Genomic DNA, 14,153 nt, shown 5'->3' with positions numbered 1-14,153 from the left:
AAGGGAAAGCCAAACACAAATGGTCACATATTTTATGATTCCATTCATGTGAAATGTCCAGAAAAGTTAAATCCATAGAGACAGTAAGATTTAGTGGTTGCCAGCGGCTCAGGGACTTGGGGGGTTGAGTGTTGGAGGGGAGTGATTGCCCATGGGTACAGGGTTTCTTTCTAGGGGAAGTGTTCTGGAACTAGGAAGTGGTAATGGCTTCATAACCTTGTGAATATACTAAGAACATTGAGTTCTGTACTCTAAATGGGTGTATTAAAGCTTAATAAAGCTGTTCTAAAAAGGAAAAAAGGATACCATTAACTCTTTATAATTGATAAAGAAACAATTAGATTTGTTGAAAGGATCAATCTTTAGCCTCCACTAAATATTCTTAAGCCTGTTTTTTGATTTGTGAAGGGAAACAATCAAACTGAAGATATATTAGCCAAGACTGAATATATATCACCCAAGATTGTGTCCAAAAATGCAGGTGTAATTGGCAGTGTTATACCACGTTTTATTACCTAGGAACAGATGTGCTCTGTTGACAGAATACATTTGTTGTTTGACTTTTGACGTTAGTCACATTTTCAGAAGTGAATTTATGTATGGACTTAGGGGCCTGTGTATACTCTGTCACAGGGAAGGCAAATGTTCCCTTAGCCCTATCCACTTCTTTCTTCAATGCCAGGTCACCAAGCAAGTTTCTAAGGAATAATTCAGCCGAGACTAGGAGACTGCATGTAATTATTTCGCTCACTGGAAAATTCTAATGCCCATAAAAAAAGTCAACTTTTGATTTATCAGTCATCTGTGAGTGTGATCAGAAAAAAGCCCTAGAAAGCAGTTTCATTTTAGCCTTAACTAAATACACAACTAATGCTGAAATAAATAATGAGTGTTAATAAATCTCACAAAACTAAAATTCCAGAGGGAAGTATTTGGTTCATCATGGCTCAACAATTTCCAAAGTCCGAATCAGTTCTGCTAAGAGCTAGGGATAAAATGGTGACCAGTACAGAAAGAGCCTTACCCTCATGAAGTCCAGTGAAGGAGAAAGACATCAAATACCCAAACAAAGAAATAAAATAACAATTAAAATAATCCTCATTCACTAATTTCTTGTTTGCAAATTCTTCTACTCACTAAAATATAAGCTCAAAACTGATACTTGGGGCATGTTTTAAAGGCTACTTTAATTAAGTAGTTAATTAATTAATTTGGCTGTGCCCCGAGGCATGTGGGTTCTTAGTTCCCTGACCAGGGATCGAACCTGTGCCCCTGCATTGTAAGTGTGGCGTCTTAACCACTGGACTGCTAGGGAAAGTCCCCTTGCTGCAGTTTTGAGGTCACTTGTGGACATGTTCATGTGTAGAATGGTGAAAAACTGGAGTTGCCCAACATGCATGTTCCCAGCTGTGGTCAATTGAGCGCTCACACTGTAAACAAGAGTCCTCTTGCCAGTATTCTGTGCCACATTTTTTACATTTTTGTGCTTTTGTTGGTGATTTTGGTTTTTAGACGTCCTGTAAGCATAGTGCTGAGGTGCTGTCTCGTGTTCCTAAGAAGGCTGGGTTGTGCCTGATGGAGAAAAGATATATGTTAGATCAGTTTCACTGCAGCTTGAGTTATAGTGTTGTTGGCTGTGAGTTCAATGTGAATGAACTAATGATCTATATGAAATGAGGTGTCTTTAAACAGAAATGCGCATAAAACAAGGTTATGTATTGATGGCGTGATGACAGTGTGGTGACCAGAGGCTGGAGGAACCTAACCCTGTGCTTCCCCTGGGAGCGATAGTTCTGGGTTCACTCATTTGGTGTCCAAAGCAACTTTATTGAACAAAACTACTGTGCATCATGGGAATGGACTGTTTTGTCAGGATAAGCAAGAGAAGGGGAGCTACAGAGGTGCTGAGAAAGAGTGAATGATGTGTGTGTGTCTATTCTCGATAGAGAGGCCTCTTGAGTGAGGGCTCTGACAGCTGAGCTGAGACCCAAAGGGGGAAAAGAAGCTGCTGAGCAGGTGGAGAACATTCCAAGCAGAGGGACCAGCAGTGTCTAGATATGGGAAGGCCTTGGCCTGTGTGGGCACCTGATGGATGATGTGGGTGATGGAGAAGCGGCCAAGAGCCAGCTCCAAAGGAGCTTTGGGGCCTGGCTAAGAAGTTTGGGTTTTATTCTAAAGGCCTGTAGTAAACCATGTAAGCTGCAGAATTCAATCAACAAAGAGGTACTGAAGCATGGACTGTGGGCTTGTACCCCTCCCAGCAGGGCTCCGGTGCCCACACAGGCTAGGGCTTTTCCATCTCCAGATCCCACTGGTCCCTCTGCTGCAAGCACTTCAGCTCTATGCTTGCAGGGCATCTTAAAACCAAAACCGCCCATGAAAGCACAAAAATGTAAGAAGCGCGGCACAGAGTAAGATGGCAAGAAGGACTCTTGTTTACGGTGTGAGAGCTGAATTGATCTTATTTGGAAACTTGCATGTTGGGCGACTCCAATCTTTCACCACTCTACACATGCACGTGTCCACAAGTGACCTCAAGATTGCAGCAAGGGGACTTTCCCTAGTGGTCCGGTGGTTTAAGACTCCACACTTTCAATGCAGGGGGCGCAGGTTCAATCCCTGGTCAGGGAACTAAGATCCCAGTGGAAGCTGCAACATGTAGATAGTCCAGTTGGAGTCAAGTAATTTTTCCCCTTACCTGCCTGGGTCCTCCTTTGTTCTTATCAAGAGATGTGAGAGGTTGCAGGTGGTTCTTTATTCACCTCTGTCTTTCCCAGGCCAAGGACAGAGCTGGGATTTACTACTCTGGGCACAGACCAGGGGCCACCATAAGCCCACAGAATTATGTTTCAGTACATGTTTGCTGGCTGAATTCTGCAGCTGTGTAGAAACCATGGCGAGGACTTTTCTTAGAACCTGGACAAATTTGGCATTTAGGTCTCTGCCTCCCAGGCTGACTGACAGGCCAATGGTGGGGGAGCTGAGCTCCCAGCTCCAGCAAAGGCAGACCCACCATCCCCTTCTCCCCATCCCCAGGCAGGAGCTGGCAGGAGATCAGACACTGCTTCAGTTCCAAGGAGCTCATGAACAAAGGCTGTAAAAGTTGCTAAGAAACCTGCTTTTTCTGAGGGCTCACCGTGTTCCTTTGTTTCTGTGGCGTTCTGTTGTGAGAGTGGGTGTGAAGTGTGCCCAGGGCTGTCACTATGCCAGCCCCAAACCAAGTCAGACTTGAAGGCAAAGAGCTGCAGACTGCCCTGAGCACCATCCGGGAAGCCAGGTATGCTAAGGCTGGAACAAAAGAGGAGGCAGCTGCCTGAGGCCAGAGATTGGCAGAACTGTGAGCAGCTGCAGGAAGCCAGCTCTGGATGCTGACTCCTGGACCCACTCCACCAGAAGCCCAGAAACCTGAGGGTGGGAGACACCAATAAGAGAATCGGGAGGGGACCCCACTTCCTAGTTGAACTGGGAAAATAAATCCGTAACAAAATCTGGGCCATTTCAAAAAAATATGAGAGGCAAGATCTAGAGGACTAGAAGGTTCCAGGCTGACCTTTATTTAACTTGCTCCCCTTCTTCTCATGGCTGTAAGGAGAACCTGAGGCCCAGGAAAGAGAAAGGACTTGCTCAGGGACACACAGCATCTAACAGACAGGAGAAGTCACTCTAGGGTCTGTGGGCTGTGAGTGTTAATTTGAGACTAGACCATTCATCCATTTGTCCATTTGTCAAGTACTTACTGAACCCTTACTAAGTGCCAGGCCCCAAAGCCCCAAGCCCAATCACACGAGAAAAAAAAAGGATGCAAACCTTTGAGCAAATTGCCACATTCTCTGAATCTGTTTCCTAGTAAGCATGCAAAAACACGAAGGGGCTCCCACTGTGTGTATGTGGCTACGTGCTCTACTTACCATGGATTCTCTGCTCACGTGTAGTGCTGGGAGGACAGGAGCTGAAATGGATGAGACACGTGAGGGCCAGCTGCCCTGGATTTGTCACTCTGCAGGCTCCAGGTCCTAGTACGTGCCCACCACCTTGAGCAACTCATTCCTGGCTCTAGACTTCAGTTCAAGGGCACAGTTTATGCTCTCTCTGCCTCAAACCTTTAATGGTTCCTGCTGCCTTTGAATTAAAGATCAGAGACCCTGTAACATGGCCCACAGGGCCCCAGAGGGTCTGGCTTGGTTTGCCTCCTTCCTCTCTCATCTCTCCCCCACTCTGCTCCAGCCTCACAGACCTTCATACCTATCACGATCCTACACAGGGTGTTTGGCCATGTTGCCCCTACACCTGGAATGTTCTCTCCTTTTGAAAAAAAAAGTGAAGTGAAAGTGTTAGTCGCTCAGTTGTGTGATCCGATGGACTGTAGCTGACTAGGTTTCTGTCTGTGAAATTCTGCAGGTGAGAATACTGGAGTCAGTTGCCATCCCCTTCTCCAGGGAATCTTCCTGACCCAGGGATAGAACCTGGTTCTCATGCATTGCAGGCAGGTGGTTTATTTACTGTCTGAGCTATCATGGAAGCCCCCACTTTATTTCCTAGTAAATTCTTTAAAGATACCATTAAAACATTTATAATTTATGGGTGTTTATAAAAGATTTTCAAACAAACAAGAAATGCAAGTTATGAAAGACAGTATCTACTTTCTTGGTCCAGGGCTCAAACCTGCACAGATCCCAGGTCTGTAAAGGAACCTTCTCCAAGCCACGGTCCACAGCGCCCTCTAGTGGGCTCTGAATGACAGCACCAGGAGAGCTTCTGCTCATGGTCTCCAGCATCCCCACACCAAGACTCAACTACAGGAGCTCAGGCGGAAGAACCATGGGAAAACTCCCTTCAGGGTGTAATACTGGGACCTAGCTGGGGGGCAGGATTTGCATAAGATCTCACCTTGCACAGCAGGGCCAGCCAGGGTTCTTTCCAGCACATGGTGTATGTAATCCAACCCTCAAAAGCTTTGATAATCCAACCCTCATGATGCTTTGGTATGCAGGGACTTGTGGCTCATGGGTGAGCGCAGGAAATGAGCTAAACTTGTTTCATGTTGTCACTGAAATCCTCCACTCTTGGGTGTAGTCTGCAAGGTCCTTTGTGGGCTACCTGGTCTAAGTCTGTGAGCTCACCTCCTTCCCCGCCTCCAACACAGGAACCCCTTCCTGCCTCAGGATCTCTGCACTGGCCATTCTCTTTGCCCAGAATGCTCCTCCCCAGACTGCCTCTTGGCTCAGACTCCCTTCTTATCATTCAGCTCTCACAGAGGCATTCCCTGACTACCCTGCTTCATGTTGATCCCCACTCCAGTCTCTAAAATACCTTGTTTTATAACCTCCGTGGCCCTATTCACATCTGCAATCATCGTGGTGAGCTGTCTGCGGTCTGCCTTCCTCCTTAGAATGATGGCTGTGGGGAATTTATCCAGGACCCAGCAGACACCCTGAGTGGGTGGGTGCTCAATGAATACACAGGGAATGAAGAACTGGAGAAAGGCGCAGACAAGGAATTAGCCAGAGACCACGTTAGAGAAAAGTCTGGAGGTTTACTCAACAACAGTCACAATCACAGTTGTACATGGTAAGTCAGGTCTTCACAAAGGCTCACTTTTCCAGGCAGGAGATGAGAGGCTGGTGGTCTCAAGCTTTCTCTATGGAATCCCACATCTGACCTCTCAGATATTCCCTGCGTGTAATCCCTCTGGGATCCTCCTTCAAGTCTGAAACACAGCAGGAACCCAGCCCTGTGGGCCGGCACGGCTGAATCAAAGACATTTTGAGAGCAAACGTTAAGAGGACTTTGTCGCTTGGAATGTAGGTGCAACTCCCACCCCAGAGGTGACAGTGGGCTTTGGCACAAGATCTAGTTAGAACTAAAGTATTACTTGAATTTTTTAAAAAAGCATCAGTTGAAAGCAGAAAAGAATTCCAGGACAGGACCCACTCCTTGCCCTTCTCCCATACTTAGAAATCCTCAGAAAACTTAATCAAAGTTGCACTGCCTCCTAAGAATGACAGAGATCACCCAATCTGTGCAAACCAGGGATCTCTGAAGCAAGGTGTCCGGATTTCTCAGTTACTTCTGTAAAGTGCTTTGCCGCTCCTTTGAAACTTCAGAGATTAGAGATATAGAGATGTATACCCAAAAATATGGAGCCATCTTCAAGGACATCACCTATTTCTTAAAGAGAAAAAGAAATTCAACAGGTGGTGAATATAATGTGGACTTTGGGAATCCATATTCTACATCTCCAAAAAGAATCATTCTTTCTCCCCAGGTCCTGAGGTTGCATCCCCCATCAGATCTCTTCTGTGGATGTACTCCCTTCTGACTCTGAGTTATTTCTTCCAAAAATGGGGAACTGATAGCTCCTGGATGGTTTTAAAAGTTGAAAGCTCCAGCTGGAAGCACAAGGTGGAATGGCTTTTCTCACATGTGCCCACACACTTAGCATTACCTCCATGGCCTTGAACTTACTGGGAAGATGCTCTTTGCATTCTGAAATGTTCCTGTAGTCCCCCTTTGGAAAGGCTGCTGGGGGCCACACAGGTGTGATACTTTGTAGGCACACTCTGTTTTGTGACCTCATGCTCAGAAGAAAGGCTTTAGAGGAGAAGGGGTCCACATTCTCACCATCACCTGGCTGACAGCACCTCCACAGTCTCACAGATCCTTGAGACAGGTGGTTTTCCAAAATGAAGACACAACAATGAATGGCTATTATGTGCGAATGGTTGGTCTGTTAATGAATGGACTTCTCTCCTTCCTTCCCTGATTACAAGCTATGTCAAGTCTCGGCACCCACAGATGTGGGTTCAGCAATTGCAAATGTCTGAGTGCTCAGAGGATCTATCCATCCCTTGTTGAGGGTGCAAAACCAGCCTCAAAAGGAGAACCAAAGGATAGAAAAGAGGACACATGAAGACTGCTTGCCACTGCTCCCGCTTTCCACACTGCTCCTGGTCTTGCCGAGAACACTGTCACCTGCTGGAGTGGGACCTATTGCAAATCTAATCGCTGGGGGTGGGATGGGGGCTGCAGACGTGGCTTCCAAACAGGCCCCTCTCCCAGGGGTGGCTGAGACCCTTCTTGGCCATGGATTAAAAGAGCCATCCAGTTGCCTTTAAATTCAGGGTGTTACACGCATTGAATGGAATAATACCTGGCCCTCTGGCCCTTGGGGGGTATTGCTGTTTCAGATACTGCTCTAGGCCCAACGCCTCCTGCTTGAAATCAGACATTAGGAAACACACACTCATCCAACAGGGATTGCACACATCACCAAAAATGTATCCCACCCCCCCCAACCCTGCCCCTTTACATCTAGCAAGGCACTAGGAAATGATTCAAGTTTAGGGATTGGCTGTACGTTTGCATGTTTTTCTTTTTAAAAGGCACAGTTTTCATTTTAATATCGCTGCATTACTTCTGATGATGCATCCTACCTCAATTCTCCCAAATTGCAACACTCTTGCTTTCTTAGATTCTGGAAGGGGCCGCATCTTTTGACTCCTTCCTAAAGAGGGTTACTGCTAAAAGGTATAGCACTCACTTGCAAAAGACAAGATGGACAAGCAAGCTTTGTAAGCATGGGGCCGCCTCTCCTGCAGACAGGTGGCCAGAGTGGGACCTGTGCTGAGGCAGAAGGTGGAAGCGAGGCTTTGCCCGCTGCACGCTTCATTGGGGCGGTGGTGGCTGGGAGAGTTTACTTCCCTCCCCAGATAACTGACGAGATCAGCCAGCATCTCAAAGGCAGATCCGTGGCTCTGCTCCCAGATTTATGTCTCAGTTATTTCACCGGTAAATAACACAATCGAGAAGCTCAACTCTAATTGGAACACGGATTTGAAGGACTTCCTGGGCTAGCTGGCGGGAGCAACGGGCTGTAGACTGCGATTTCCATTTCTGAATCAGTGGGTGGCAGGCTGGTTAGAGAAACACTTCCTATTAGTTTGGGAGCCCTCTGGGAGTTTGACACATAATTAACAAAGCAAAAGGTGAACACAGAGGCCCGTCAAGGAGCGGAGTGCGTATCTGTTTGTGGGACACTGGGGTGTTCATTGCAGCCATGACTGTGGTGGGGGTGGCACAGCTTCTGGCCTGGGCTGAGGACTGCGTCACACCCAGGTCTCTGGTATGAGCGGATGGACGTGGGTTCCCCGACCCGTCCCCCAACACCACCAACCTTGGACTTCACAGATTGTTTCTAGGCTAGGGGCTGCCTTGAAGGTTTTACAGTTGACTGGCTCCTTCAATCACAGCATTCCAGAAATCTATACTGGATGCTAAAATACCAGAATCCTATGTGGCACTCTAGTTGGTGACCCAAATACAGAGTTCTTTAAAAATTCTAGAATTCCATATGAGAACCAGAACCACAATGAGTCGGGGCTGGACAACCTGCCTGCAGTCCACCTCGGCGGCCTCCGGACTTGGTGAGGCCAGCACGTCACACCTCTGCTCCTGTTGAGGCAGGCAGCTGCCCGAGGGAGGGAGGGAGGGAGAGAGAGAGATGGAAGCGCTGATGGGGAAAATTCAAGCAGAATTTCTAGTTTGGAGGTCTTCTACTATGCCTGTGCCACAGACTCAAGGCCATCTGAAACCCAGTCCTGAAGAGCTGGTGGCCGGGCTGTCCTCGAGCCTGGAGAGCACTGAAATGGGCATCTTGAGCACCCTGAGAGCCAGGAGAAGATGCCCGGGCTGTCCACGGTGGCAAAGGAGGACCACGCTTCTGCCCCAGGCCTGACAGTTGGCCGGCGGTCAGTACTGAACTCGGAGGGCCCCAGGCACAGCTTCTAACTGCATCTCCTTGGGTCATGACAGAGAACAGATGCCGGGTAGTAACTGCAGTTATCCCAAGCTGGGGCCAAAATGAAAAGGCTGAAACCAATGGCCCCGAGAAAGACTCTTGCCCTTCTGTTGCTGATGAGTGGCACTGTTGCTTAAAGTTGGCGCCTACAGACACAACTTGCCTCTCTCTCGCTAAAGGACCATCATGGATGAGCCAGCTGAAGCTCAGGCAGCCTTGGAGGATTGTGTTTTGGGTGCCCGAGGGCTACCCTGGCATTCCTCCTGTGTACCACTCAAGGGAATGTGATGACGGGGTGAAAGGGCTCTCCTGGGTTTCCATGCCACCGCCAGGGGTGCAGCGGGCTCTGCTCTGGAGTGGGGCCTCTCGTGGGGTCTGTTCTCCATGCCTCCACCACTTGGGGCCTGCAGGGCTGGGCAGACACCCAGCCCAGCTTCAAGAGCCCCCTCTGCCGTGACCTGGCTGGCCAGCACCTTGTACAGAATGGGGGAGCCCTGGGAGCCCCGCCTTCCTCTGGAGAGGGAGGCTGCAGGGAGTGCTGGAGGGGACCCCGCCTGGCTCACTGCGGGAACGTGAGGGCTCACAGTTCAGGGCTCAATAGCTTCAGTTGCTATTGAATTTTTCCAAGACTGTGGAGTTGGTGTGTTCAAACAGCCACTGCTGGGTGGGAGAGGAGGGGTTGCAGGCGTTCATGAAGATCCTGTGGTCACTTTCACTGCAGTCCATGCAACTGCCACTGACGGGGTGGTACAGGGTCTGGTCCTGTGAAACAGGCAGGTAGGTGGTCAGCTGGGCCGTGCTGGGCAAGTGAGCACAAGCAGCAGCAATAACGGCGAGGGGGCGGGGGGTGGGGCTCGCAGGCCTGCCTGGCTCGCCTCCCCACCACACAGTGGACACTGCCCACCTCCCTTGAGGCTGGCCTTGCCACATGCCTGAGCAGTGCCCGCTAGGATGAGGACAAAACTGATGTATGCCACTTCCGGGCTGGGACCCTAATCAGTGCCCATCTCCAATCAAATTTCATTTGCTCTCAAGGTGGTTAAAAAAAAAAAAAAAGACTCAGCTGCCAACATTTAAGATTCTAAAGCTGAATTAAAAAAAAATAAATAATAGAAAAAAATTAAAAAAGATAGTAAAGCTGGATTTCTGATTTCTCTTGATGACAGGAGAGTCAGGGAGGTTTGTGTAACAAATGCATGAGGGAGGGGGTTCTGGGGAGAATAGGGGAGGCACATTTTTTTTTTTTTTTTAATCAAGCAGGCTCCCCTGTCCACCCCCCTCCACACCCTGTCTTACTTTGCGGTACTTCCATAGCTGGTTGCCCTTCATGCTGTGGCAGTCGTAGAGGGTGACGGGGCTGGTGTGGGAGACGGCATCGAAGCAGAACTTCTTGGTGTGCTGGGGGTCTCCGGGCCGGATGTCCTCTCTCCAGGTGAAGGTGAACACCTGCATGCATAGGGATGCCATGACGCCAACAGCAAAGCAAAGCTAGGGGATTCTCTGTTTTGGCAATTACAGGAAATTTTAAACACAGGGGTTCAGAACACTGTATACTGATATAAAAATACTTACCCTCTCTTTTTTTTTAACCACCTCTCCAAAATTATTTATTTTACACTTACAGCAAGGGACAACTGCTAGATTTTTATTGATTAAAGCAAAAGGTAGTCTCACCCCAAAAATAAAGCTGTGCTTAAAGGAAAAAATACCTTCAATTACATGTTGAAATGATAATTTTGATATTTAGGGTTAAATAAACAATATTATATATAAAAAGTATATTGATGACACCTGTCCCAGTAACCCAGCTTCAACGATTACTAAATCACAGCGAATCTTGTTAGAGCTCCCCCTGCACCATATCCCCCATCCCCACATTCTTTTGAAGCAAATTCTGGACATCTTATCATGTCAGGTGTCATGACTTCAGTAAGTGCCTTGATAATAATGAAAAGCTACCAGAAGGTTCTCAATGTCATCAAATAGCTCAAGTACAAACGTTTTCAGATTGCCTTGCACATTTCAGAGTCAGTCTGTCTGAATTAAGATCCAAACCAGGTTCATATATTACATAGGTTTGATAAACTTTTTTTTTTCAGCAGCTTTACTGAATAATTGATTGGCATGCGATAAACTGCACACGTTTTAAGTGCACAGCTTGATACATTTTGACATAGCTTATACCTGTGACACCACCGCCATCACCATCATCATCAGGGTAGTGAATGTATCCATCACCCCAAAGGCACCCTCCTGCCCTCTGTGATCTCTTTCCTTCTGTCCCTCCCCAGGCCCCTAGGCAACTCCTTTGTTTGTTACGAAAGAGGAGCTCACAGTTTCTAGAATTTTATATAAAAAGAATCAGACAGTATGCATCCTTTCTTTTTGTCTGATTTCTTTCACTCAACACACTTCTGCTGAGATTTAATCACGTTGTAATAACAGCATTTATCAACAATTCATTCCTTACTGTTGCCGAGCTGTATTCATTCACTGCATGATACTCGATATACCTGTTCTTGAACATCTGGGTTGTTTCCAGTTTTTGGTTATTTCAAATAGAGCTGCTTTGAACACGTGTGTACAGCCATTGTATGGACATGGACATTTCTTCTCTCTTGGATGAACCCCTTGAAAAGGGATGGCTGGATCACAAGAAACATCAATGTGTAACTTTCCAAGAAACTGCTCAACTGTTTTCCAAAGTGGTTGTACCAGTCACGTTCCCACCAGTAGTGTATGGTTCCAATTCATCTACATCCTTGCCAACCCTTGGTATGGTTGGTCTTTCTAATAGGTTATGATTTTAACTTCCATTTCTCTTCTAACTATGAAGTTAAGCATTTTTGATGTGCATGAAGTTAAGCATTTCTGGTGGCTCAGACGGTAAAGCGTCTGCCTGCAATGCGAGAGACCTGGGTTTGATCCCTGGGTCGGGAAGATCCCCTGGAGAAGGAAATGGCAACCCACTCCAGTACTCTTGGAAAATCCCATGGATGGAGGAGCCTGGTAGGCTACAGTCCATGGGGTCACAAAGAGTCGGACACAACTGAATCACTTCACTTCACTTCATGACTTCTTCACTAAAATCTCTATGTATCTTTTGCCCATTTTTAAATTGCATTGCTTATTTTCTTATTGAGTTTTGAGAAATTTTACACTCTAAATATTTCCCTGGTGGCTCAATTGGTAAAGAATCTGCCTGCAATGTGGGAGACCTGGGTTCTATCCCTGGGTTGGGAAGATCTCCTGGAGAAGGTACTGGCTACCCACTCCAGTATTCTGGCCTGGAGAATTCCATGGACTACATAGTCCATGGGTTCACAAACAGTCAGACACGACTGAGTGACTCTCACTCACTCACAAACATTTAAAGTTGTTATCAGATATATGCTTTGTAAACATGTTCTCTTAGTCTGTGGCTTGTCTTCCTATTTTCTCAACAGTGTATTGTAAGAACAGAATTTTCTCATTTTGAAGAAGTCCAATCTATCAATTTTTTTGTTTCATGAATTCTCTTTTGGTGGTGTATCTAAGAAATCATTGCTTGGGTTACCAAGGTCAAACACTTTTGCCTGTGTTTTCCTCTAAAGTATTTTGGTTTCAGTTTTACGTTTAAGTCAATGACCCATTTTGAGTTAATATTTATATGTAGTACAAGGTATTTATTGAAAAAAATGTTTTTGCACATGGATATGCACTACTTGTTGAAAACATTATACTTTTGCACTGAATTTCCCTTGAACATCTTTAAGAGTGTGCTGTCCATATATGCATGGATCTATTTTTGGAGTCTCTATTCTCTCTTTATGTCAACATGGCACTGCTTTAATCAGTGACACTTTAACAATATATGTTGAAATCAGTCCTTTTACTTTGTATTTCTTTTGAAAATTTTTTTGGCTATCCTAGGTCCCGTCCAGTTTTCCATATGAATCCTCTCAAGTTCTTTGGTTCTTTGTCCAGCCCCAGGAACTTCCTCACACACGTCAGTACTCTGCTGAATATGCAGGGGGGCCCTCTGTAAATCTCAGACATTACCTGTGTCCGGCTCTCTCCAAGTCTCCAGGATTCCTTTTTGTGAATTCTGGCCACCTTGACCTCCTGCACTCTCTGCACTGCCTCCTCAACTCAGGGCGAGTGCCTGGCTCCCCCGGGCTTCTCCCCGCCTGTCTTGTGGACTGGGAACTCTCTCAAGGAAGGAAGCCAGGACAACCATCGTGCTTGTTGGCTCCCTGTCTTCCAAGGGTCACTGTCTTTCAAGGGTTGATGTGCGCTCTCCCGAAAACAGTTGTTTCACATATTTTGTCCATTTCTTTGGATTCTTCCAGTAGAAGGGTAAACCCAGTCCCTGTTATTCCATCTTGGCCAGAGGTGGGCACTGCAGTGGTGATGGTGGTGGGGTTAGCCAGTTACTGCTCCCTGAATGTTGACTTCCCAGGCCTCCTCCAGGTCAGGAGCTGTAGCTTAGACTTGTATTTCTTCCTTTTCAGGCTCACTAGAGCCCATCACTCAGAGAGGCTGTGGGCCCTACGGGACACAGATCCCAGTGGGGCAACTGGGCTGGCATGCTCCCTGCCTCATGGTGGAGGCTGGCACACCCACACCCCAGGCACAGTTTGCAGTTAGTCTGAGCAAATCCTTTGTCTTTGTGTGGACTCTCCCCGGCAAGGGGAGCTATTCTAAAGCTGAGCTCCCTAGACCCGTTCTATCCAGGCCCTGTATTTCTCCTGGTCTCTTCTGCAGCCCCAGGATCAAGGAGCAGCCATACAGGGCTATGGAGAATTCAGAAGAATTAACTGATGAGCATGTGGGCATACTTGCTCAGTTGTGTCTGACTCATTGTGACCCCATGGACTGTCCCGTCAGGCTCCTCTGTCCATGGGATTCTCCAGGCAAGAATACTGGAGTGGGTTGTCAATGCCCTTCTCCAGGGAATCTTCCTGACCCAGGGATTGAACCTGAATCTCTTGCATCTCCTGTATTGGCAGGCAAATTTTTTACCACTAGCACCACTTGAGAAGCCCTTAGTCAGTAAGAGCCACTAATAAGAATGGTTTTCAAGAAAGGATGGGGGAGGGCGTCACACATTCCAGAGGCTGGCACTGTGCCCGCTAGGAGGCTGGTGCTGTGCTTGCCAGGAGGTGGTGTAATCTCAGCGTGTATGCCATGCAGCCCTCCTTAGTTCTGTTTTTACAGAGGACCCGCATTATAGTCTTACATCAGTGTACACTTCCCAAATGCCAGAAAATCCACATCAGGGAGACTATAAACCACATGTCTTCGAATCAAGATTCAATGGATACCATGTGAGTTAACAATGGGGTGAACCTGGGAAGGGACTAGGGGAAGCTAC

The 14,153-nt window shown here is 47.1% G+C and overlaps 1 protein-coding gene across 2 annotated transcripts in view; it reads right to left on the bottom strand.

Annotated features, from left to right (window-relative positions):
* Positions 1-5,513: 5,513 nt before the first annotated feature.
* Positions 5,514-14,153, bottom strand: part of GALNT10 (polypeptide N-acetylgalactosaminyltransferase 10) — a 215,968-nt gene continuing 207,328 nt past the window's right edge. For both annotated transcript variants that reach the window (XM_043913369.1, XM_043913370.1), the window contains exons 11-12: positions 10,094-10,243; positions 5,514-9,559 (exon numbers count right to left, since the gene is read on the bottom strand). In XM_043913369.1, coding sequence (XP_043769304.1) covers positions 9,401-9,559; positions 10,094-10,243 — 309 coding nt within the window. In that variant the 3' untranslated portion in view covers positions 5,514-9,400. The remainder of the gene's footprint in view (positions 9,560-10,093; positions 10,244-14,153) is intronic.

This window comes from Cervus elaphus, chromosome 9 (genome assembly GCF_910594005.1).
Source record: "Cervus elaphus chromosome 9, mCerEla1.1, whole genome shotgun sequence".
Taxonomy (NCBI): domain Eukaryota; kingdom Metazoa; phylum Chordata; class Mammalia; order Artiodactyla; family Cervidae; genus Cervus; species Cervus elaphus.
Note: the sequence above shows the minus strand (reverse complement) of the source record. Positions and strands in the feature narration are given on the sequence as shown.